The 27,171-nt window shown below is 43.1% G+C and overlaps 1 protein-coding gene across 17 annotated transcripts in view; it reads left to right on the forward strand.

The window, feature by feature from the left end:
- Nucleotides 1–27,171, forward strand: part of MICAL3 (microtubule associated monooxygenase, calponin and LIM domain containing 3) — a 257,846-nt gene that overhangs the window by 221,826 nt on the left and 8,849 nt on the right. For 11 of the 17 annotated variants that reach the window (XM_066633712.1, XM_066633708.1, XM_066633722.1 and 8 more), the window contains 4 exons: nt 4,084–4,134; nt 6,498–6,605; nt 8,774–8,867; nt 26,702–26,767. In XM_066633712.1, the coding sequence (XP_066489809.1) occupies nt 4,084–4,134; nt 6,498–6,605; nt 8,774–8,867; nt 26,702–26,767 (319 nt within the window). Of the gene's footprint in view, nt 1–4,083; nt 4,135–6,497; nt 6,606–8,773; nt 8,868–16,449; nt 16,501–26,701; nt 26,768–27,171 lie in introns of all 17 variants that reach the window. The other 6 variants (XM_066633717.1, XM_066633718.1, XM_066633727.1 and 3 more) reach the window with 5 other exon arrangements.

Raw genomic sequence — 27,171 nt, forward strand, 5'->3', positions numbered from 1 at the left:
GACTGCCAAAAGGTCTTCAGAGAGGGGGCAATTCTTAATTCCAGGGAGAGGGTATTCCACAACCAAGGAGCAACCTCCGAGAAAGCCCTATTTCTAGCTGCCATCCCCCTCACCTCTGCTGGTGGCAGCACAGTCAGAAGGACTAGAATTCTGGTGCTGCCATGAACTCTCTGAGTAGCTTCAGGAAAATGACTTCTCCTGGGTCCAATAGGAGTGGGGAAAGATTTTAGCAACATTCAATTCCCCAGTTTTAGGGATATTCATAATTAAATTACAAAAAAGCAATATGTATGATGAACATTGCTTTTTTATTTTTCATAATCAAAGCAATCTAGACCAATGGTTTTAAAACTTTTCAGCACCTGGACCCACTTTTTAAAATGACACTCTATCAGGACCCACCTAGATTTACGAGACTTTAAAAAAGGCTAAAAATAAATAATATTTTTATTTGTTTGCAGGATAGTTTGTTTGCTTGCAAAAAAACCCCAAAAACACCCTTGATCCATTTCTCATAATGAGGCAGCCCTAATGAATAGCCTCAAGGCTTGAGGAGCTTAGTTATGTGACCCATCCTTCACCTGCCCCCACTGTCTGTCATTGACATGGAAAAAAAGACAGAAAAAACAAGCTCAAACATTTATCTCCCCACAATCTTGCAAACTGCAGGAACCCCAGTCTTCTCAGGGCAGTTAGCAGCTATCTGATTTTTGAAGAGCCTCAGGGCTTGAGGCAATTAATTATTTGATCTCTCTCTGTTTTTATTGGCGGCTCTGGGGGACCCATCAGAAATTGGGTCACAATCCATTAAGTGGGTCCTGACCCACAGTTTGAGAAATGCTGATCTAGACAGATCAAGCAATCATACACGTAACCTTTGGCATTTTTGACCTATCTAGCACACAAGTTTACTAAATTGCTTATACCAGCAGTCAATCAGCGTGTAGAATCAGTGAATTGATGCAGAAATATAAGTACTCTTGAGGAATCATCACATGGTCAGAACCCCTGTCACGCTTTCTAAATAGTACCCCTCCTGTCTGTCTTCTTGCACAGTCTGTAAGGTGGGAATTTTAGCAACTTTTCCCACAGTGCTCCTGTTAAGGGTCAGTCCAATAAAGATTACAAAGCTCTTTTACCCAACAATGATGTCATTGCACCGACTGTTTTTCCTTTGATGCATGCCGAAACATACTGGGGAACTGGTGAGTTTGCACTTTATGACAAAGTGTCCCTGATTAGGGCTTTACTTGCAGGCTTTGTGGTACTGTTGGTACCTCATGAAAAAGACACCAATTTCTCTATAGTGTTCAATGTGATGACATTTGTGCCCTGCAAACTTGCTAACTGAAACAGCAAACTGGTATCTTATTTGCAATAGTAGGGCTAATGAGATCCTAATGAGACGTTGCAGCTCTTCCTTTTAGCAAATTTGCTTGTGAATAAGCCCCCCAGCTGACTGCTTTTACTTGGGGTGATAAAATTCACCAGGGCAATGAAGTGTGGTTCTTTACAAAACAGTAAACTTGATTCTTTCATGTTCAGCTGTTGAGTTTCCCTTTGTGACTTTTATACATGTGCAGACACCATTTTTGGGACTGTTCTCATTATCAAACCTTTCCCCCTCTTCTCCTATGCTTGCTTCAGGCTTTTCATGGCAGTTTCCACGTTATATCTGGGATGCCAAGGAAAGAGGAGGTACCAGGAAACAATGTCAGGGGAAGGAGCAATAGTGAAGAGGTTATGGGTTCCTTTAAGTCATGATGCAGCATACATTTATACAGATTTGCTTACAGCCCGAAAACTGCCCAAATGTTCACATGATCTCTTAGCATGGATTGGTTTCTGCTCCAGCCAAGTGTGCTTCACTCAACCAGTCTGATGAAAGTGTGGTGAAATGTTGGAGTTATTTTGCCTCCAAAGAACTTAGCTGAATTCTTTGTGATGGTTCTTCTCCATGTTCAACATAACACAACTCTAGATTATTTTAAGACCTTCATTCAGGATTAGCACAGTATTGAGAGATGCACTGAAAGAATAATAGAAACCTGCCCTTGTTCCACTCCTTAACATTCCTAGTTAGGTGGAGGAAAGTACAATTGAATGTTCCATTGGTTAACTAATCCTATTTTTGAGATACTGAGCTAGTGTGCACTTAACAAGAGGTCTCTCTTACTCCCAACTGAGAAAGCAGGAGTGTGTTGGTGATGAGATATGGTGTAACTGTGATAAAGGAGAGGGAGAGGGCTGTGGAGAGAGAGCACTTCTACTCTCTTAAGTACAGGTAGGAGAGTCCCTTTTGTTCTGCATCTCTCCAACATGATATCTTCCATGCTAATGGTCTATGAGAACAAAAATGGCAGGGTGGTTGGACTGAATTACTAAACTGAATAGGAGTTCATGATCTTGTGTGTACCTCTGGAGCCAGTTTATTTTCTCCTCTGCTACATGACAAATCTTGAACCCCTTATAGCCTGAAGCCTTGATCTTCTTGTGGCAAAACCATATCCTCTTCCCAAAGTTTGCCCCCACTTGGCATAACTTTTAGTAACATTTGTGATTAGCATATATGTTTTGTCTGATGTGTTATACTAGAAGTTGCTTCTAAATAAATGCTCTTGTAATTTCTGATATGCTTCTAGGAGCTGTTGTCTGTGTGCATATGTGAGCTGCTGTTGTACAGTGTCTGAGTCAGTAGCTTGCTTTACAAAGCTGTTTTCCTCCTATGGCAACTTGCTGAATCCCGAGGCTTCAGCCAGTTGCTTAGATCAATTTCTCAGCTTTTCTATTCATGATTATTTGTTTGTTTCAGGAAAACTGAGTATACTACAAAAATATTGAGGGGCAGATTCAGTGGCCGGGGCTCAGTGTTAGTTTCTCATGATTGTGAATATCTCACAATGCAGTGGCAAAAATTGGTACTGGGCACAAAATTTGCAACATCTTGAAAGTCACATTGTTCATTTTTTAAAGTCACATTTCTCAGATAGGCAATGCCTTGGGAAGGAAGTGTGCTTAATTAGAATTGCTTCCTGCTGCATGACAAGGCAATGGGTATTTTGAGTGGTGGAGGAACAATTTTAGGTGCCCCACATATCATGCAAAAACAAGCCTCCCTCATCAAAGACAGCCCTATTGTACACCCTAGACCCTTTCTCCCTTGCATCCCAAATCACAGCCAAAGGGCTCTTGACCTCCTCCCCCTGCTTGTGAATAGTGGCAGACATTTTTGTAGAGCCTTCCCCTTATCATGCACCTGTGCTATACATTTATATTTGCTTGTGTTTTAGCTTGTGAAGAGATGGAAACAGCAACGGTGCATTATAAGCAGAGAACTTTGTGAAAGCTCTTGTTATTTTAAGAGCCCCTTGGATTTGTGCCCTTTTGAGGGTAAGGTGCCTTCTCCATCTATGCCAGCTGGATAGGAGTGAGCCCGGTGGGTAGAGCTGCTTCAACTAAAAATATGGTCCCTGTTTAAAACACCTGCCGAGTTGTTCCTTTTTACCACTCAGTCTAGATGATTTGAGCCACAGACATGGCTCAACCTGTGTACCCCCAAGCAGATCAAAGTCTGTCAGCCTTGAATGCTGGCACAGCAAGTGCCTGAGAAACCACCTCTTTCTGATGACTGGCTGGGACTTCCAAAGCTAGGAGGCTTGTCAAAAGTCAGTACTTGGATGTCGCACTGCATGTAACTTGATAGGTCACAAGTTGGGCAGGCCTGGTCTAGTATTTGCCCTTGTGCACATTTGTGCATGTGCCCAACGTAAGACTTCTTAGACCTATAAGATAGCCTGCAAGAGTCTTGAAAAGACTGCTCCCAAATTGGAAATGCCGCAAAAGAATCTTCTAGAATCAAATTTTAAAAATAAAATTGTAGCAGGAAGCTTGTGCTGCAGGTTTTTAGTTTCTTTGAGGCTGAGCCCCTCCATAGTTTCATGTTGCATTTCAACCAGCCATTGTGATTATTATTGTGTGTTTTGTTTTCAGTGTTTCAATGTTGAACTGATTTTGCTCCATTTTATGTGTGTGTTTTGTTTTTTTGTTTTTTGCCTTTGCTATTCCCTTCCCTCCCCCTCCCAGTCGATTTACGTACCACACGCCTTGGCATTCAAGAGGTCATACACATCAAAGGTAGTGTCTCCATTCTCATTAACTGGCCATGGTTGCATTGCATGTCCATTACTAACCTGGCAGAACTGTAGTATGATTTCCGCCTCCCTGCTTTCATTTGTACTAACTTCACACCTGACTGTGCATGTATGAAATGGATAACAAATGTGGACAACAGATCAGCTCCAAGAAAATGTCGTCCCAAACCTCAGTGCCCACTTAGAATGCATGCAATATGTGCATCAAGAATCCATCAGGGAGAATCTCAGCTGATCTTCAAGACTGTTTTGGCTTGCATTTTTAAAAAAGAATTCTACATTTTATTTAGGACATTTTTCGCTAGATAAAGTTGACTTTATGCAAATATGTGGTGTAAACTGAGATTCTGTGAGATGGTATGGTTGTTACCATCTATGGGTAGATTTGTTTATTATATATGCACGTAGTGGAAAAGTGAGGATAATGGAGTACACAACATAGGATTCACTTTAAAAAAAAAATTTTATTTTAAGAATTCCAACCCTGCCAGACGGGGATATTTATCTCCTTGTGCTCCCGCAGTGCATCCTCCCAGTGTTGAAGCCAAGTGCCAATTGGCACTGTGGTTCATTGCCACACCGGAGTGCCTAATGGCACTTTTACGACACTCAGTGCTGGCAGTGGGCCCAGAACACCAGTGTGAAGGTCAATAGGATCAGCTCTTAAGCCATTTCTGCTCAACATGCATATATGCAACAGGGACCAAATGTATACACCAGTGGGCCAGGCAGAAGTGGGTTCATGATATCATTTGGTACATGACGAACTACACGTCTCTGAAAGTGTGCATTTTGTAATATGGGAGTGGTCACCCATATGTCTTTTGGGCTTTGTACATGCGTTTTGGAAACCTGCATTCCAGATGCATGTATGGGGTCAAGTGAAAAGACACAGATGCAAGCATTCTCACATTACAAAATGCATGTTTTCATGCTGGAGTCTGGGTCTTTATGTCTGAAAGTGTAATGTTAGTAGCAGCCTTTGTTTAGTTTTGCAAGTCTCAAAGAACAGAAGAACGAAGAATGCAGTTCACTGATTTGCTTTTCCTATGATTTGTTTTTAAGTATTTTCTAGCCAAATCATAGGTGTCAAGAAAGAATTGACAGTTCTGGACGTAATGGGCCCCTGAAGCAGTTACCACTGATGTGACAGCTTTTTTGCACTATTAAACTCTGATAGTCATTGTCATAGGAATTCCTTTCTTGATCAGGGTTTCAGCCACCCTGAATTCAGAAATTCAATTGATCTCTAAAATGGTGTGACGGTATTACCAACTCCTTGTTTAGCAATGCTTGTAAATCATCTTAGCTGTTAATATCAGTGGAAGGCTATTTCCCTGTCACGATTTAAAATATAGGAATATCCTTTGAAATATAGGAATATCCTTTCAGCATAGATGTGTGAATCACTCAGTTCCAAAAGCGACTCTTCAAGTTGCATGTCTGTTTTGGAGCTAGTTATGTGTATTAGTCATCCTGGCAAGATGTCTTTGAACGTATGTTCCAACATCTTCTAAAGTTTACTGTAGCCACTTAGGGCCAATTTATCCCACAAAATTACAGCCAAACTATATACACCCATATGATGCATCTGCTGCTACACAAATGCCATTTAAAACTGTGGTTAGAGTTATGCCTGACAGTATGCTTTCCCCAAGTTACAAGTTCCTTGGAATGTTAGTGTATCAACCAAAAAGATTCTAGCCTAGCCTTCTTTCTGACATTCTTGTTTATATGAATGTTGTTTTTCAAATTATGGGTAAGCATTCAAATATCCATTTTCTCCAGCTGTAATGATAGAATCTAGGGGTTATGGAAATGTGTGTTGTGCCACAAACTAGTTAAGTGGCAGTGCAATCAAACCTGCATTTCACCATAGGCAGTGCTTTGCACAGATCTGCACAGCCCACTTCTCTTCATATTTTGATAATGCAAATTAACCCCTTCTTCAGGTCTGTCCATTATGAAGGCAAGACAGACAAGTGTTACAAGTCAGCAGGATTATGTCTTTAGTGGGAAAGCTAAGTGAAACCAGGCAACCACACTATTTAGTATTGAGCACTGAGGTTGTAATGAGCACTGAGAAGAATGCAGCTATAATTCAAGCTCTGTGCAAAATCACAGCTTTGCACCTGATTCACGCCTCTTCTTTCATGTCTTAGTCTTCCACCAAGGCCCGCTGCTGTATTTTTAGCACCCATATGGATGGAAAGCTTGCTTGCTAAGCAGAAAGGCTTAGCAAATAGTTCAGTGCCCCAGGGCAGAAGAAACGCGTTCTGACCCAAGTTATTTGGGCTGATGATGGTTGCAATATGCAAAAATGCATTCCTCTTTTTGTTACTACAGAAAGCGTACACTGAGGATGAGCTCAATGCCAAACTCACCAAGCGAGTGCAGAAAGCGGCTCGCCGTCAAGCCAAGCAGGAGGAGCTGAAGAGGCTACACAGGGCTCAGGTACTGGCATACGTTTTGTCCCCACTTTTTTGGGGCACACTACAGCAATGTGGCATGAAAAGATTTGCATCTCACCAACTAAGGAAAAATATTTCAAAGGAAAGTGTGTACACCTATCCGTGTTTAGAGGAAACTCAGGCTTTATTGGTCTATCTTGTGGTGTGGTCCTGATCTTTTAACCACAATTAGCCACACCTCTTGCTGCCTGATTTGGGCAATATGTCATGTGTGTTGAGAGTCAACATCTTGCAGGTTCGAGGACTAAGCCTGTGGAGTGGTCTGTCAGCAACATTAAGCCATTTCTTCCCAGCACTGCATATACGCAACAGGGACCAAGTATGTAAACCTGTGGGCCAGGCAAAAATGGGTGAAGGTGGCAGTCCTATACACACTTACATGAGAGTGAGTCCCATTGAATTAAATGGGACTTACTTCCAAGTACATGTGCCTCAGATTGTGCTGTAGGTGAACTTTTTTCTCACCATTTCCACCTGTTACTCAGTACACACTCAGCAGGATCCCTTTCACTTGTCTTGCCTTTTCCTGCTCTAAAGTTTGCTTGCCAACAAAGGGTGATGTCCTCTTACTATTGACACTCTTGTAAATTGTTGATATCTAGGGGGACTTTCTGAGAGGTGCAGGAGAAGACGACACAACACTGTTCATTTATTTCATTTAAAAAGCTCCTATCCACCTGTGATTGATGGGCAAAAAGGTGGTCTTCCCCCAACCACCTTTTTGCCCATTTGTGTTTTTGGACTCCCCAAAAGCTCCTGTGCAGGTTCAGCGGCCAAAAAAGCTGCTGGACCATCCTTTGCTGGAAACTTTGTTACTCCCCAAACCTGCTGGGTGTGGATTCATCTTTTCTCCTTGTCTGTAATGGCCACCCCTCCTGCAGGATTGTCATGCACTTAGCGATTGGGTAACCAAACCTCTCTATCTAGGTCATTGGGGTAGGATGGAGTGACCACATGGATTCCACTCCTCCAATCAGGTAACTTGATGACATCATCAAAGCAAAGTTATATATTTCCCAGTACACAGGAAGTGTGGGCTGTTCTCTACCAGTTGACTGAGTGACTCATTCAGTGCAAGGTCAGACAGCCCTCCTTGACAGCCCTCCTTTGCCTTGTCTCTGTAGTCTAGAATGCTGGCAGTGGATACAAACTACCAAGGATTTTTCCCCAATTCATTGCTGGTCCAGTAAAGTGAAAACAGGGAGCAGGAAGGGATGCATGTATGCTTACACCCAGCTGGTCAGCTAGCCTCTTGGGAATCTCTTTCCCTGACACCACTTTTCTTCAAAAGTTCCAAGGCAGCAACTACTAAACATGTATAATTCAGCAATTAACATTAAATTTAAACATAATAAATACTAAAAATCACAGACTAATAAAATGTCAGTAAAAGCACCAATAATAGCAGAAAAGCAGCAAGACTACAATCATCCATTAAAAACTCTGTGGAATGAATTTGTCATTTTCGGTTGTGTATCCATTTGGTTTAACCAAAGGCCTCATGGAAAAGATTTCAAATGTATTGAAATTTATGGTGGATTGGGGGACTGAGAGTGGGTTGAGGCCAGTGGCATCAGTAGGGTTTGCATCACCTGGTGCTAGAGGCCAACGATGGACCTCCTCCCATGCAATCAGTGGGTCAATGCCCTGTGCAGTGGGTATGATGTTGCACCATCACCCCACCCTGCTGGTTTTTTGGCTATAACTTTTGATAGAATAGAGATATTGCATGAAATTATGCATTTTAAACATTTTGGACAGCAGTGGTGTACCCCCCCCCCCCCCGTACGGGTCACCCGGTGAGGCCCGCACCCCCTAGTGACCCACTGGTTGAGGCAATACTTCTCACACATGCCATCTCCATAGTACACACGTGCAGCTTCTGCACCTATCATTCCAGGGACACACTGTATGATATGTTCCCAAATGATGCACATGGGAAAGTACCCTCCCAGATACCCTTCCTCATGCAACAGGAGTTAATGGATTATATGAAGCCTCAAGGAATTCTCTTGTGTGTCTTCTGGACAGCTGCAGAATGCCATTGATCGGCTTTAGAATCCTCAAGGGTTCTAGTATCCTATCAGTGTGACCCCTAAAGACAATTGGAATCTGTGTGTGTGTGTATGTGTCGCTCTTTTTCTCCTACAGATTATCCAACGACAACTGGAGCAAGTGGAAGAGAAACAAAGGCAGCTGGAGGAGAGGGGAGTGGCTGTTGAGAAGGCCCTTAGGGGAGAAGCAGGTATTTTCAAACATTCGATATTGTGTCTTTTTGCTTATTAAAATTTCATACAAAAGTTCATAACTATTTGTTACCTATGAAGACTTCCAAGTGGTTTCTTGATTTACAATTTCTAAGCTGCAAATGGTTTTCTTATCCAGTTCTTCGTTGTATTAAAGTTCACAATTCCCCCTTCTCTATCCTATCTTAGACCTCTTTGCCTGTGAAGCTATTTTCATGGGAGGTTTCTTCACATTTGTTCTGAAAATACCTTTCACTACTTCATCTGAAGAGCTTAAGGTTATCAATATGTTGATTTGAGAAATAGAACTGTTATAGCAAGGAAGTCCCCACTCAAGCTGGAGGAAGAAAAACCTCAAGAAGTTGATGTGGTTTGTGGCTTTTAATTCACTGTGCAGTGAATTGACATTAGCATCCTCACAAGGGACCATCACAGAACACCCCAGCAAGTACCATGTGCTCCCTGCACAACCAAAATGTGTGGAGCTGAAATTCATACAATGGGTGATCCTGTTGTTAGTGGAATGAGCAGAATTACTGATGATTAGGTTTAATAAATGATACTTAGAACTGATGTAGGTGAAGGAGATTCTGGGTGGAACTAGACATTGCAGCACAATGCTGCTGCTGGAAAGAGTATTCCTGTGTCTATTTCTCCCCTTCTTGTAAGGTCTATTAAAATGCTCCATGTGAAACACTCAAGTTGGATGTTTCTTCACTTCCCTTCCACTTGCTTACATTGGCCAGAGCAGGAAAACTCACTACATGATAACATGGGCTAGGTTGATATAACTTGACAAACACAGCTGTAAGACCCTGAAAGCCTGCTCACTTCCACACAGCTCCTACCCTTTTCTCCTGCGCTCTGCATTGCGTCAGTCCTTGTTTGCTAAAACAGCAGCTCTGTGCAATGAGTAGAGCACTGGTTTCCAACCTGTGGTCTGTGAGACCCTGAGAAGTGGTCTGCATGGTCTCAAAAAAAGATTGCCTTCTGTCACTTTCAGTGTGTCATTGAGTGAGCACTCTCCCAAGGACCACCAAAAAGGGTGGAGAATGGATTGCCCACAGCTGGCACTGAAGTGTCAGCTGCAGTTGTGGGCTGTCTGTTCTCTGCCCTCTCTGGTAGTCCGTGCAGGAGCACTCACTCAGAAGACACTTTCCCATGGACCATCTGAGAGGGCAGAGAATGGACCACTGAGAGTGCAGCCAACAACAAAAGCAACAACCCACAAATCTGTTCTATAAATAATAAATCTCTGATAAATCTTCTCTGATTATTACAAATTTAATTGTATTTTGTGTGTGGAGAGGGTGAGGGCACATGGTCCATGATGATTCCAGTTTTTGCCTCAGTGGTCCACAAACTCCTAAAGTTTGAGGATCACTGGTTCAGAGCCAGGAACTGTGGTTACTATGGTTTACAAATGAGGGTATGAAACTGGAATGTAATCTCACTTTCATATTATGGTTTGTAAACCGTGCTTAGGATTCCCAGTGAATTGATGTGGAATTGGATTCCTTACCAGTATTTGGTGAGGAAGAAGAGGTGATAGTGTGCAGGTTCATTCAGACTGTGTTCATAAACCACCACTCTCTGTGGAGGGTTTTGGGTAATCTGATGTATGTGTGTCACAGTGAGTTACAGAAGACTATGCAAGCAAGCAGAGAGTTAAGAAGTAAATGGAAGCAGCCCCATGTCTACTGTAATGTCTAGTTCTACACTAATTTGTGGGTGAAAAGACACTTAAGTGATACTTTTCTTCATGATGTATCCCAACTTGCCTCTTCTTCCCTCTGAGGCAAGTACAAGCAAATACAATGTCTGGCTGTCCGACTTGCAGGCGCAGGTTATTTCATATGCTCCATACACCAGGGGCTGTAAGAGGCTGCCTATCTGGTGAACACTTGGGTGAAGCAGCCATATCCTTTTGTATGAACTGCTCTTAGCTTGACTACTGCAAAAGTGACTTTCCTCCCATTACAGCTCAGAAGTTCTGCTTTGTTTTATGTGGTACTTAACTTGACAAAGAGATAAGAACAGATATTATTACCTTCACAGCAGACTTACAGCCCAATCCCCTGCATGTCTGCACAGAAGTAAGTCCCATTAGAGTCAATGGGGCTTACTCCCAGGAAAGTGTGGATATGTTTGGGCTGTCAGTTATGATGTATTTCTTTCCATTTGTATTCCAACTATCCTAACATCATGTTTCAAGACCGATTTAACAATGTCAGAGACAGTGTAGAATGAACCTCTTCTTCCCACCTTAGCCACCAAATACCATTCCTCTTAGAAACAGTTTTACCTGCCTCTATCTGAAGATGTCCAGGCTCTGACAAATCTTAATGGATGAGGGTGCAATCCTAACCCCTTATGTCATTGCTTTCCAGCACTGGCATAGCGGTACCAATGGGACCTGTGCTGCATCCTGCAGTTGGGTGTCACTCACGGAGGCCTCCTCAAAGTAAGGGAATGCTTGTTCCCTTACCTCAGAGCTGCATTGCCCTTATGTCAGTGCTGGAAAGCACTGGCATAAGTGGTTAGGATTGCATCCTGATAGTGTCACCCTGTGGCACAACTTGACTTCATTAATCCAACTTACTGGGCCAAATCAGTTTCTGAACTTAAGCTGCAGAGGGACCTCAGGAATAAATGGAGTTGATCTCAAGTACAACCTCTGCTATGCACATCATTGCCCTGCCACTCAAAGATCACGTCCATGTTTGTTTATTTTAAACAGTTTAACTGAACAGGCTGATTTTCCTAGAGGAATGACCTAGCACTGACTGCCAGGACTAGAGCTAGCATCACCTGAAATCTAATAATCTTTTTGACTTAATAAACAAAGCAAGAGAAAGGAGAATGAGAAATATCTCTAAAAATGTCACAGTAGTCAGTGCCTTGCAGTAGTCAGGGCTAATAGACAGATACAAAGATTGCTGTATCTCTGTGCATCTGTGTATGGATTCTCTTCAAACTTGCCAGCCTATAAATGCTGACTTTCTCATCCCATATTCTTGACACACTCATTTCTTTCCCTGTCACTCTGCCCTCGCATCTGGTAGTACCAGAGACTAAAGAGCTCAAGAGACAAGTCGGGATATTATCTTACCCAAATTGTGTGCAATGCTAGTGTGCTGGCAGGTAGAAAAGAAGAACCAAACAACACATTATGTCAATCCCATCATTAGCATTGGAAGCAAAGTGCTGTGGTGGCCAATCCTGCTTGGGATCATGGCATATGGGAGAGAACACTTTCCCTGGGGCCAAAAAAAAAACAAAAAACACTTTTCTGAAGCAGTCTTTTGCTGCAAATGGGGAGGGGGCATTCAGAGGCAGGAAGACAGTGCAGGAGGAAGTATTAGGATCATAGCAAGGTGCCTTATATGGAAGCCCATTAGTTATCTAGGTCAGTAGGAGAACTCAGAGGCTGCTGCTTCTGCCTGTTCCTCAGATGCTGCATCCTCTCCACCTCAGTCACCTGAAGTCTCCATTGACCAATTTCTGTGACAGAGAGCCGGTTTTACCTAGTGCAGTGCTTCTCAGGTTCTTATTGTGATAAATGTGGCTGGCTCTCCACGCTTCCAGCTCTATCTGCTCCTGCTGACTGGCCACCCTACTCTTGCTTTCCAATAGTTCAGAATTCGTCTAGTCATTAACTTATCTCAGATGTGAGGGTGGTCTGGCTATGATGTCTGTCACCCCATTGATTGCCAGTGTTGATTTGGTTGATCTGGCTGGCTAGGCAGGTGTATCCTTCCTCCCTCTTTGCTCAGTGTGCATCCCTCCCGAAGCTGCGTGCTCGGTGGGAGAGGATGGCCATCCCAGATGGAAGGAGTGTACCGTTCTTTAGTCTATACAATAGCTGCGCTCCCCTGCTAGAACCTCCAAACAAGTTCAAGGTTCATTTGTAGGAGAACTCACCTCCCTTTCAAGCTCTCCCTGCTCCTTCTGACTGGCTGCTGTCACTCACTTTCCAAGGTATTCTTCACAGAGGATAATATGTAATTTTCTGGTTCTGAAGTAATCTATTACAGTGGCTCAAACAGCAGTAGGCTGTCTGCGTCTCTCAAGGCTTGAGGCAAGTCATCCAATGCAGAAAGTCCTGGCTGTGGGGAGGGAGACTCCTCTAAGTCGACAAAAACCAGACTCAGGGTCACTTTTTCCTTGCCCTTCACTTGTTCCCCCATGATCTTTACCACAGCAGCATGCCTCCTCTGCTGCACCATCCCCAAGCCGCTCGTGTGGGATACCACCATCCTATAGTCCACTCAGAGGAGTGGATGTCAAAGGCATTCTTGTCCTGGAGCACTTGGACAAGCTTTTGCCCTCCTACACCAGGTTATAGTTCCTTGGCTTTGCTCCTGCATATGTCAGAGTCCCTCCAGTAGACCATACCCTTGAGTATCTCCGAAATATAGCAGAACTATATTCCACATTTCGGTAACTTTCAGTGAGAACTGCCTGGACAGCCTCTTCCTACCAAATATTGATGAAGGCTCTGCTTGCTCCACAAAGGATTTCTCCGTTAGTGAGGAAAGCCCCTCACTCCTGTCAGAAGTGGCTGAAGCAGCTGGAACACTGGCTGCCTCCATCAGGGCCTCTGAGAGGATTTTTATCAGGGGGTACAAAGTTTTTTTTGGGTCCCTTCCCAAAGAGGGGGTGAAACAGAGCGGGGGAAGGGGGCAATAGGGGCAGGCAGAACATGGGTGAAACAGGTGGCGAAGGTGGTGACAGTCGAATAGTCTTTGGAGTCTAGGACTAGACTTCCCAATGCAGAGTCCAGGTCTACCTGCCCGCATGGCATCAGCAACTAGATTCAGTAATATGGAAAACCAAATACACTCCTAAGTCTCCCTAAAATCTTTTAAATATAGAAAATCATTGTAAAAAGTTAGCATCGTCGTATTTAGGCTCACACTAGAATGGAAAGTGTCCTTTGTGTATCAAAACTTACTTCTGCTGCTGTGTCCCTGAGCTCCTATAGATTCCTTCATGGTAAGTGGATCCACAAGCCAAAGAGCTACTGTAGCAGGCCTGTTTCCTTCCAGATTTGACACTGTGTTGAGAAGTGTCATGTATGCATTCCTCAACCCAGTGCATTTGGCTTTTGGAAGCAGCTGCTACCATGTGCACAGTAGTGCCCCCAGCATTCCATGTGGGCAGCAAATCCATGTGAGATTGGAAAATGTAAGACCCCAGGAAATTTCTGGGCCCTTTCTTTTCACCCTGGGTCCTGGTACAAATTATCCTTTTACCTCCTTCTCATGGGCCCTGGCCTCCATCATGGGTCATCCAAAGATCCTGAGATTTCAGTTCAGGATTCAAGCTAGGTATGCTTTTGTACCTTTCTCTGCTACTTCCCACAAGTGGAATGGGGAGAGGGCTGGCCTTTAAAGCTGAAATTGAGAGAACAAGCTGTAGCAAGGAGGAACCTTGCTAGGGTGCTCTCTCACTTCCTCTAGGAACTTATGATATTGACAACCACATGAGTGTTCCTAACACACATTCAAAACTTGTGAAAAAACTGGAACTCGTGGAATAAAACATGAAAAGGCTACTTGGATATTTTGTGGGAGAAAATTCACAGTGGACTCATGGGTAAGGAAACCCACGTTGATTTTGCATCCAAATATGCTCTTATTCTGTGGCAAATGCCCATTTCCATGGAGTTTCTGCACATTTGGTCTGAGCCAAAGATTATTGCATCAACACCTGCAAAGCCTCATTCTCTTGTAACAGCTAGTAATGGGTGTTGCTGGAGAAGAGAGGTTCTATGTTGGTGTGTTATGAGGTGGAAAAAAATGGCCCTAATCCATAATCAGGAGTAACCCAAGACACTTCAACCCCCTAAAGCAGAAAATCCAAGTGGTACCCTCTGCATTGTGGCAGAAGATAGTGCCAGCTTGTTGAGGGCCCTGTGACAAAGTCCTTCACTGGACCCCACCCACCCCTAATGACACACTCAAGGGTTGGCCTGGCCAGCTAGGCCTCCTTAGGCGTGTGAACCTTTGGCCAGTGACCAATCCTTGATCCTAGCACTTGCAAAACACCACAGTAAACTGAATAATTGATTGTTTACAGCCTTTTAACAGCACCCCAAAATATCTTCCACCTAAGGCAAGCCATCTCATCCTGCCAAAAGGAAGAGGCAGTCTCCATCCCAAGTGAAAGCTTAATGCAAAGGCTCAATTTTTAAATACCCTTTCTTGAACTAGGCTTGAAACAAAGTGTTGAAACACTTCCTTAGTGTTGAAACCAAGAAAGGAGGCACTAAATATCACCTTAGTTAACATTTTATTTCTCATTCCCTTCTGGGCCACCCAAAAAGTGTTTTAAGCTAGTATTGCTTTGAAAAGAACCAGGCTGGAAGTCTTTTGTGGTTCAGAGGTCTTGGACCTGAAGTAATCATACATACCTTCTCCTTTGTTTGAGCTAAGTAAATGAATCTGGAGTTTCATGCTTATATTTGCAATGGAGTTTCTTATTCATATACTCACTACTGCTTTAATAAGGCTCTTGTTTCAAAGAAACCAGTTTTGACTGATTTGTTTTGCTTTAATATTACATAATATTTGTATTTCGTTTTTTGAACACTGCTATGAAACTTGTGTGATTTTTAAAGAAGTTCTCCCTTGATGTCTCTGCCTAGAAGAACCTTAGCATGGGCAGGCACGCACATAAATACACCCTGAGGGTTCTATTCACACTTGGGGGGGGGGGGGTGTCTCTGTGTGAATATATACTCTTCATAGAAAATAGTGGCCATCTTTGGGAACAAATTAGCATTACAGACACCTTTCTCCCCATGGGTCTGTTCTATACTGTCCATGTATTCAGTGGACCAATACTAATGTTACCTTTGCCGCTTTCAGAAAATGTTTGCATGAGTGCATATGTGTGAGAATACTTAGCAGGGAATTGGTTAGTTTTTCCTGGGACAATCTCATGAGTAAGATCCTAGGCTCCTTTTGAATCCTGTTGGTGAATTTGCTCCCAAATTTAAAAAAAAAAATCTTCCAGGAAAAGGTTGCCAACCATGAACTGTGTGGAGTGTGCAGGTGCTACTGTTGAATAATTGAAGGATGCAATGGAAAGGCTACTCTCTAGAAGTAGGTGCCCAGTCCAGCTCTCCTTTTCTTCCCCTCTCTGGAGCTCCCTTGCTTTGGGAGAATGTTCGTGGACCTTTCCAGACATCCCCAAGGCAACTTTGCATTGCCACAGACTGGTACAAAGCAACCTAGGTGACAAGCCCTTGTCCAAAGCCCAGCCTGCTCCCCTTCTTCTCCTAGAAGTTAATTCCTTTCCTGCCTTGCCTGCCTGTTTTACCAGGAGCTGTTGTTCTCTTTCCCTGTCTTTGCAGTATATACCCTATATATATTTATATATATGTATGTGCATATATTTTATGAAGTCGCATGATTTCTTGTTGTTTCTGTCTCTCTCTTTCCCTGTCTGCTTCATATTATGCCATTTCTCTTTTTATAGACTGCTTTGAATTCTGGGCAGGGAGTAGGGAGGGCCAGGAGGGATGGGTACTTGATCCAATAACTCTCTCTCTTCACCGATTCCTTGTTATAGACTATTGGGGAGAGTCTTATTACAGTGACCTCATCGACTTGCATCTGGGTGGTATGTATGGCAGAACCTCTTTGCTGGCACTAACCCTGCTGACACCCTCCCCTGCCACCCTCTCCCTCCACCCACTTCTCCCCATCCCTGGCTCACAAGCAATGAGATGAAACCAGTCTTGCACCTAATTGCTTGGCTAGGGCACAACCCAGTTTCCAGCTCAAATGAGAAGACTGCATTTACTATCTAGAAATCCTTGATGAGCAGGATTTGACTTTTTTATGTTCTTAAAGTCTCCCACCAACAGCAAAATGGAGCTTGATGAGGTTAATCATAGACCCGATATCCATAGACAACAGCTACGTGGTGAATTCAATGTGCACAGTGGGGCTTCTGCCATTTTAAAAAATAACCTATAGTCCCCTTTCTCAGTGCCACTGAGAAAACAATTCCTGACACTTAGAGGAAATTGGGAAGCTGCTTTATCCTGGGTTGTCATTGTCTCCTCCCCCTCCAACCTCTTAGAAATGCAATACATGAGATGTGGTCATCTTGTTGAGAGTTTTCCTCTCCCCATGTGGTAGTTGATGGTGTTGAGTGGAGCAGTGCAGAGCTTCTTGTTGCTGTACTGAAAAATGTGGGAACCTCCAGCATGTGTGGTCCTTACTGGTCCCTGAAATTTCTCTTAGGATCACAGTTCACCTTCTCAAATTGTATTTTTAGTCCCTAAACCACTACCATTTCTTTGATATAATGAAACTCATGTTACTGCATTGTTATCCTTCCATAGTTATCCAGTTCTGTTGCTACCTGAGTTGTAGAAGCTAAACAGTACAGGACAAACCTGTGAAACAAAAATAAATGAGTACCAGTTTCCCCATGGAAGGAGTAGACTAGCCCATTTAGAAAGATGTTTCCTTAGATTTTCCCTAGAAAAATAGCAGGTGATTGTGATAGGAAGAAATATTTGAAAATCCCACTAAAAGCTATTAAAAATCTCATCTGAAGCAAAGAATAAAATAAGCCATTTGAACAATCCTCAGTTTGTTATATCATTAGAAAGGACTCTGGCATGATGCAATATTGCAAGATATTTTAAACTTCTCATCCTCAATCATCAACCTGCCTGCCAGGGATTCCCAGATGAGTTTTCTAGAACTTAATATGTTAGCACTATAGGCTGCAAGAGAAGCTGCTAGGCCAGTGATTTTCAACCTTTTTCATCTCGCTGCACACTGGCAAGGCACTGAAATGGTCAAGGCACACCATCAACTTTTTGACAATTGACAAGGCATACTGTGCTGTCAGTGGGGGCTTACATCCCCTAATGGTCCTATTGATAAATGACCCTTTCCCAAATTCCCGCAACACACTTGGGGACCATTTGTGGCACACCAGTGTGCCACAGCACAGTGGTTGAAAATGGCTGTCCTAGGCAGTCTTTTAGTTTGCTTGTCTATTTTTCACTGAGGAATGTCCACAATTCTCTGGATTCCACACATGCAGCAGAATTCGGCAGTAGAAAGGACTGTACCACTCAGGTGGCCATTTTTGAATGCTCTCATACCTTTAAAAGAAAAAAAATGTCTGGCATAGCAAGGATAGAGGTTCCATCTCAACTATGCTATTCTGTACTATATATTCTTCTGTGCTAGCCTTCTTCATGCATGGTATTTTTTTTGAATGCTAGGGAATATTAGAAAAATGTGGTTCCCTGCCTGCAGTCTCCAGTGGTATACAGTTCCCTCTATCAATCTAGAATGCTCCTCTCATTCTCGCCTTATTCTGTTGCATATATAGATCCAGTTTCAGGAATGCAGAAAGCTTCTGCAAAAATTCCATTCTGGAAATCACTTTGTAGCCATTTTCCTGTTCTGTTTCCTTCTGCAAGATGCCTCAAGCATTCAGAGTAGTAATCAAATCTCACTTGTTGTTTAGAGGGACTGCCATCTTTTAAAAAAAATACTAAATGAATCTCTTACTGCTGTGTTTGGATTTCTACAGGTTTAACTATTTACTGCCAAACTTGCAGCTTGTTTGCTGTATTCTCTGCAAACAAAGGTGCAACCAGAAGAGAAAATATTTGCATCCCCTTCAACAAAATAGTTAAATGTGCACCTTTTCCCCCCTCAAAAAAGTTGTTTATATCATCCCTCAGATAGTAGATCAATCTCTCTCTCTCTCTCTCTCTCTCTCTCTCTCTCTCTCTCTCTCTCTCTCACACACACACACACACACACACACACACACACTATACAGGAAAGTAAATTAGTGTATACATTTCCATTTTTCTTTTAAATAGCATCTGCAAGGAGGTAGATTTGGACTGAGGCAATGGCGGGGAGGGGGTGGTCACCTTCCCCCTATAGTGTTGTCCTGGCAAATATCTTCTCACCTATCTACTTACCAAAGAAAGGGAGCGAGAGCTCCCAAAGAAAAGGGGTGGGGGGAGATAGAAATGGTTTTTAGAATTCTCCTTGAGGTGAGATCAGTTAACATGGGTCTGCCCAGTTGTGACCCACCAAGCAGAATGGGGCCTACTGGTAAGCCTTGTATTGTGTTCCTCCAGGAGCTTGACAACACTCTCCTGTTTCTGCTGTCCCAGACAGGCGGCAAAACCTGAAGTTTGAGCCCTTTGCATGATGTCATGTCTGGTGGGTTGTATTTGGCTTGGTGGGGTACAAGTTGGCAGGCCTGATTTAGGAAACCACTGTTTTCCCCAGATGTCATATATAATGGCCTTCATTCCAGGGCAGGCTATAATATCTTCGAAATGACCTATAGGTGACTTTTCTTTGTCAGCCTGGGTCTATGTATCTACTTCAGGGATCAAGCAAGCTTAACAGTTTGCAATTTAAGGATGACAGTATAATTTCTAATCACAAATTTCTAATCACCTGTGAATCATGAGATTCTACAGTAATTAATCAGTCTCCTGGCACTGTCTACTATCGGAGTAGGTTATAGTATTCCAGTGTCATGGGAAAGAGTGCTTTTTCTTCTGCCAGAGTAACACAAGAATCCTGGAGCAGGCCACACTATGGCTATAGCATGGGCTCTTGCAATTTGGTCCAGAGTTTGTCACGTTACCCCAGCAGTGCAGGTAGGAGTAGTGTTGCAATGGCTCCCATGCCACCAGTCGTGTCCTCAGGAACCCGCTCAGTCATGTCCTCAGGAATTGCTTGAGTTGCTTCATCTTGGCAAACAATCTCTTCTCCCACCCCCTTTTTATTATTATTGTGGCATTTAATACAAAGAAAATCAGAAAAATACCCTGATTTCATTAGAGAAGTATTTTTTTCAATTTGTTGGGCTCCCACAAGCAATCCCTCTACAAGCAGCTGCTGTTGCTGCTGGAAAATATGAGGAAGTGAGTTTTGAGTGCGCACAGATTGCTTCTGCGGAGATTTGAAGGACAAGGCAAGGGTTCTGCCAAAGCATCTCTTGCTTGCCATGTTGACAAGGAGAGGTTAAAGAGTCCTTTCCAAGGGTATGACTCCTATTTCAAGACACGGATTAAGAGGGGCTACAGGTTTCCTACAGGTCTTCTCAAGCTTGCCACAAGGATGCACTGTGTGCCCACTGAAGGAGCTGTAAAAGGGTTAATGCTGAGTGACACTTAACAGGTTCTGCTCTCTGGCTGATGCAGTTCCCACACTTCGCTTTCCTTCTCCTTCCCCTTCCTCCTCTACCTAATGCCTCTTTGAAGGCAACAGTCCTGTCACTTTTGCTAATGGTGGCTTTGAAAAGTAGAACTCAGAGCCATTTAAAGGGACACTGTCATTTTTCACGTAATCTCACTTCTGTCATAAACTCCATGCTTGAACTAAAACAACAAATCTAATTTGCTTCTCATAATTTTGTTCTCTTGGCATAAAATCACTCACTTCTTGCTTATATTTGGGGGGATTTTTTCTTTGCCATTTTCAACATTCTATATATGAATGGAACAATACTATATGTTGTGTATCCAGTTTATTCTCCCCAAATTATGACAGCATTTGATTATATTCAGTTTCAGGTTTTAGTTTGTAAAAAAAAAAAGTCGCCCCCCCCAGTCAAAAACTTCCGGATTTGGCAGTATCCCTTTAAATAAAATGCAGTGTCGTGTGCTGAAGAATTTGTAGCTTTATAGTTCTAGCTTTTTTGTACTCCTCTGTGAAATATGTTTATGCAGTCCTTCCTTGTGGGACTACCAGAATTTTATAGTGACACTTCAGCTTCATGTCTAAGAGAATGAGGTGAGAACTCAGAAGCTCCCAGTTCAGATATCACTTCTGCCATGATCTGTAAAGTGGGGATAACAACAATGGCCCTTATAGGGCAGCTGCAAGGATTACTGAAATAGTGGGTGTGATAACTCTTTGTAGTGCTAGATCAGGGGTGTCCAAAGTTTTTGGCAGGAGGGCCACATCATCTCTCTGACACTGTGTCAGGGGCCGGGGGAAAAAAGAATTAATTTACATTTAAAATTTGAATAAATTTACATAAGTTTACATAAATGTAAAGATGAACTTATATGAATGATGAACTTATTAAAGATGAACTTCTATGAATGAATGAAGGTCTTGCAATAGCTCAAGGCCTATAAAAGGCCTTGCACAAAGCAAGGCCAGCCTTTCCTTTGCTGCCACTGCTGCATCACAGATGTGAAACAGCAAGCTGTGGAGGGAGCCCTCGTCCCGCAGCTCACACGAGAGGTCAAACAGTCCATGCTGAGAGCAGTTGTGTTGGGCCAGTGTGGGCTGCAACAAATCTCTGGAGGGCCAGAGGCTCATTGGAGACTGGGGGTTCCCTGAGGGCCGCATTGAGAGGCCTCGAGGGCCGCAAGTGGCCCCAGGGCCGGGGTTTGGGCACTCCTGTGCTAGATAAATGCTAGATAAATGCCAAGTATATAGCAAATGCTATGCGCTTCGAATAATAGTAAATCCTCTCCTTTCTTTGGTTTCCGATCAAATTTAGCTGGATCTCATTCTAACTGAAACAGCCTGCTGGTTTGCTATTCTTGCACTCAGTTTCATTCAAGTTAAAGGAGGACCCCTTTACACTTATGTTTATGTTTGGGGGTGGGGAGAAAAAAAAAGAAACCTAAAGATGGTTATGGTCAACAGTATCTTCTGACAGGATTTTATCACCTATGGAGGGAGGCAGAGAAAATGATATTGAGAAGAGGGGAAGCAGTGCTGGTCTCCATCTAGAGTAGACATTTCTTTGGAAGCAAAATTCCAGTGATTCAATTCAGGATTGGGGCAACAGGCTTTAAATTACTTTGGAAGCAAAATTCCAGTGATTCAATTCAGGATTGGGGCAACAGGCTTTAAATCTTTTGGAGGTTATAACTGGTGAGTAATTCTTGGTTTGCAGCATCAAATTCATTTTATTGTGTACTAGTAAATTTAACCAGGATCTCTTCAGACGTCTGTAAACACTATTGGAACCGTCATCATCATTGGAACATACACAGGTCACAAGAAGGCAGTGGAATACCTGGCAGTATCCAAGGCTGAGTCTAGTGTGGGGTTTTATCCCTTGTTCTACAATGAGCTATTTGAGGGAGCACCTGGTAAAGTTGCCTAGTTTGGCTTTTATGCCTGGTGGTTCAGTTTATAGGGAGCTCATATTAGCTCTTATTCATGATAATAGTATAGATCAGCATTTCTCAAAGTGTGCAGAGAGACCCATCAAGGGGTCCACAAGCACACCATAAGTGACAGCCATCTACTTGGTACTGCGCCATTCCACTCATGCATCGGCTTTCTGGGGCTCCCCAACACTCTGCACATGCTCTGGCAGGGCTCCCTGTTTAGCAGTGTAAAGGGCTCCAGAAGCCAAAAAGTTTGAAAACTGGTATAGATAAATCTATCTAGGGTAAGTCTTAGGGTGATTATCAATTTCTGGCAAGGTCTGTTAGCAGGCAATCTTTCCTATTGCATCACCTGGCAGGACAAATTTCCTAACAACACAGTCCTGGAACGTGCTGGAATCCCTAGCATGTATGCACTGCTGAAACAGAGGCGCCTGTGTTGGCTCGGTCTTGTCGTGAGAATGGATGATGGGTGGATCCCAAAGGATCTCCTCTATGGAGAACTCGTGCAAGGAAAGCGCCCTACAGGTAGACCACAGCTGCGATACAAGGACATCTGCAAGAGGGATCTGAAGGCCTTAGGAATGGACCTCAACAGGTGGGAAACCCTGGCCTCTGAGCAGCCCGCTTGAAGGCAGGCTGTGCAGCTTGGCCTTTCCCAGTTTGAAGAGACACTTTGCCAACAGTCTGAGGCAAAGAGGCAAAGAAGGAAGGCCCATAGCCAGGAAGACAGACCAGGGACAGACTGCACTTGCTCCTGGTGTGGAAGGGATTGTCACTCCCGGATTGGCCTTTCCAGCCACACTAGACGCTGTGCCAGAACCACCTTTCAGAGCGCAATACCATAGTCTTTCGAGACTGGAGGTTGCCAATACAATACAATTTCCTATTGTATCATATTCAGAAGGCTAATTCCAGAGCTCTACTGTGGAATGCAAACCAGCTTCAGTCTATGGTTTAAGTCTATTTTGGGTGGCCATTCACAAACCATGGTTTATATGGTTCATTTCAAATACCAGGACAAACTATTTTGGCAGTACATCTGAGGTATGTCCTCCTTGTGCTAAAAACTCAAACCCAGAGTTGTGGCAGTGCTGGAAAATTTAGAGACTTCATACAATTGAACTATTAGCCACAACTGAGGAATTATTAGTCTGGAATTTGGAATGAATAGGAGTTACGTCATATAAAAACAGTATATTTGAAACTCAAGGATTGGATTGGACTGAAGCTGTTATTTTTATTTTTTGAAGAATGGTTAGCCAAGCTGCACTAAATGCACAATTCTGATTATGAATCCATTGATGCAAGAGATGATTTTTTTAAGGAATACAAATATACTTCATGAAACTTTGAAATTAGAATAACAGCCCAATCCTACCTAAAGCCCCCGTGCAGCAATGCAGCAGTTCCAGCATGGCGTCTGCTACATCCATGAAGACGTTTAGGCTGATGGATGTCTCCTCAGTGTAAGGGGGCATTTGTCCCCTTGCCCCGGGGTAAGCCCAAGCAGCTGCTATAGGTCAATTTGGACTTACACCAGCAATATTGCTGGCACAAGTCTGTGTTGATCCATGCAGGTGGATCAGGCCTGGGAAGTGGTTTGGATTCAGTAAGCACTGCCGCCAAACAGACCTCCATCCTCGGCCCAATCCACCCACCCTGCCCAAACTTTACAGCTGCTTTGTGGCAGCCTGCACTGGTAGAATGCATGTTGTGCCAGTGCTAGTTTTATATAGGACTGGGCCCTAAATTATGCAAGTTAGAAAGGTTTGCCTTAGCGTATTGTTGTTGCATGCTTTGAACAATTTTGTTGTGGGGACTGGAACTCTGGAGTTGCATTTCGAACCTTTTTTTTACAGTTGTCTGTCAAGGAAGAATTGGGACTCATGGAGAGGAGAGTAAATCTCTAAGGGCAGTGAGGCATGAATGAGAGATGCAGATGGGGGAAAGCTACATTTTGTTGAATTGTATTGCAACCATCAGAGGCTCAATGCTTCTGCCAGGAACAAAGGTGGTAACTAGTATTAATATATGTTGTCTTAATGGAACCTGGGCCAGTTCATGTGACAACACTGCAAGTTGCATGTGGGGAAGACAACTAAGTAGGTTTGTACTTGTAGAAATCACCATATGAACGTTTTGTGACAATACTCAAGCCCATGATATATTTGTTGTCTCCCACCCATTGTCGTCTATTCTGATGGAACTGGGAAAGTCCTCTTGGACTCCCCTTCTTGGAGGGCTGCGTAGACAATATTGGGCTAGCCTGACTCAGTGTAATGTAGTGTCACGGGTTTATCCTAGGAGTATACAATGCTTTCAAAAGGCTTGCATCTGTGCAACACTCACATGGAAGTGGTACTCTGTGAACTTGCACTTCTTTGTGGGGTCTTCTTACATGACTGTGGTGTTTTATGTAGTGTGAGGTAGCTCAAACAATGCTCCTTGTATCACAGGAACAGCAGGTTGTATATCTGGCCCCCATGTGGAGGTACATTAATGGTACCTGTGTTGGCCCAATAGACTCCCAGTGGGCTTCCATGGAGGCCACCAGTAATTTTGACAGTGGTTGCTTTAGTCATGCCTGTGGAAGAACTGGAGTGAAAGAATGTGGAGGTGTCTAGAGTGCATCATTCTTCATATACAACTTGGCTGTGTATTTTTCAGAAAAAGTTTAGCTAAACAAGCACATTAGGGGTTCTCGTATTTTTATACGTTCAGAGTTTGAAATGTGAACTGTGCGTGGGCCAAAAGAGGCCTATGAAACAAGGTGTGTCTTAATAGTGGGGGGAAAAACACCTCTTTTGTGCATTAATGTGTACAGCACATTACATGGGTTTTCATGGATGACCTTTTGAGGCACTTAAGCTTGTTTATAAAAGATGTTGTCCAGGAATTATGCAGACCATTTTTGGAAAGGATCCCTCTCCAACTACTGATGGAATAACTGACAGTGTGTCTCTATCACAAACTTATTTCCTCCATTTTTAACCCTTTTCACACTTAGTATAAATGTTTTTTCCTATCTGAGAAAATCACATTGCTCATTCACAATATTTGCAAACTGCTGTACCTCCCCCTTTTTAACTTTGGTCTGTCCTGTTTGTTACTGCTCTAGTTCTGTGATGGTCCCTTCTAAAAGTCCCTTTCTTTTCCATAGCTTTATAGGTCTTTGTATTGAGAACTGTGACTTCTCCTCCCCCTCCCCGTTTATATGTGCATGTTAAGGAATCCTCTTTTTCGATGTAGGTTGCTGGTCGTCTTCTTTACACTGTAACACTTTTTCCTTCCATTCAATTCTACTATGCAGTAGCCCCCAAACCACAGGTCTTCCCATGTTGATTCTTCATCTCTTTACATATACTCTACTGTAATAATGTCCAAACTGTGTGCCAAGACACACCAATGTGCTGTGAGAAATACACTGAATAATGAAGGGGTCCTGTGAGCAAAAAGTACCCTCTCACAGAAGAGGTTGCTTATAGCATCTCTGCATGAGTAACTGCACTGGGCTTGCCACCTCCTTGTAAGGAGTATGCTCAGAACAGCAGTTCATTCAGTAACATAGCAAGTGGGCTTCACTGTGGAATATAAGGTATACTTCCCATTTTAATTTAGGAGGAAAGTGTTCCTCTCCTATTAAAAATGTGGGAGACACTGATCCACTAGTGTTTCTAGCTGCTATTTGCACACATTCAGATTTTTCTTTTCTTTTTTTAAATTGCACATCTCAGTGGAATATACTCTTCAAACTTCTTCTCTGCCCATGCCATTGGCAGTGCCTGAAATACAAGCTGAATATGTCCAACAGACTTAGGCACTACGTCTGTTTGCTCTTGGCATGAAATGAAAAAGGTGATGACCAATATCTACAAGCCGGGTAGATTGTAAGGACTGCATTTGACACTCTCACCTCCACGATGATTGGGTTCAGGAAGCGTCTCATACCGGAACAGCTTACTGACTGCAAGTCCCTCCGCATTTGTTGGTGTGAAAACAATTCTGATCTCAAGCACACTGAATATCTATCACAGCAAAGTTTTTAACATATTTTATTTAAGTTGTCGCAACTATTCTCCTTCAGAAAAGAATGGGCAGTCCTGTCCTTCTGGTTTGCTCCAGGGTGGCTTGTTCTTGAAATATGCAGAGATTTTTCACTGTCAACCAGTGGGCAAGATCACGAAACACCATATAGAATGTGTCAAGTTTGAAAACCAAGCTGATTTTTAAAGCGTTCCCAAAACTCTTCTGTCCTTTGGATTCCTTGAAAATGTTACCCATCCACCTCTTGGTGTTTTGATCTCTTGCTTGCACATGTGCCGTTTAGGATGGAAACTCTACATCGTGCACAACGTCAAGTCTTGGCAATTTTTTTTTCTCCCAGCAATTTTTGTGGCTCACACTGTTTTCCCTGCCAGTGCCACAGTCTGCTCTTTTCCATTATTTGTGTCGACAAGGGACGTTCCATCTGTAGGCTGTTCCTCTTGTTTCTGCTTCTCCATTTCTTGTTTTATTTTTCTTTTCAACTTTCTTCTTGTTGTTTCCTTTCTCACTCTTGTGCTTTTTTGTCCTTTTGCTTGTCTGTTTATTTTCACCCTGTTTCTCCTCTCTTCCTTTCCACTTCCAACTTCCTCTCCCTCTCCCTTCTTCCTCTCCCATTTGGTCCTATTGAAGTTGAGCCCAATGCCGGGACACCACGCCGTAGACCTCTCTCCTTCTGCCCTTGCTGTGCCCACGAAGGTAATGTAATTTCTTGCATTCCCTCCATTCCCTTCCCAAGCCACAGTTGGATTGGCATAGACACACTAGTCAGCTAGAGACTATACTGAGTGGTTTACCGCCACATGTTTCCTTTCTTTCCTTCAATCTCGATGAAAGCCTCTGTAAGAAGCTTACTATAGTGTGTCTGGCAATATCTTTAAAGGTACAGTATCCCTTTTACAACTTTGCGTTGTGGGGGTAAGGATAGCTCTGCACGTCATTGGGGATATTTATCTATAATTGCACCATGTTTGACATGTTGGATTTCCCAAAGGGATCTTTGGGAGTGAATCTCTTTTTAAAAATAAAAAATTGCACTTGTGGATTAAAGGAATACTGTGTCTTTTGCAATGACTGGTTTGCCCAACTTCCCTTGCCTTTTG

This window comes from Tiliqua scincoides, chromosome 7 (genome assembly GCF_035046505.1).
Source record: "Tiliqua scincoides isolate rTilSci1 chromosome 7, rTilSci1.hap2, whole genome shotgun sequence".
Lineage (NCBI taxonomy): Eukaryota > Metazoa > Chordata > Lepidosauria > Squamata > Scincidae > Tiliqua > Tiliqua scincoides.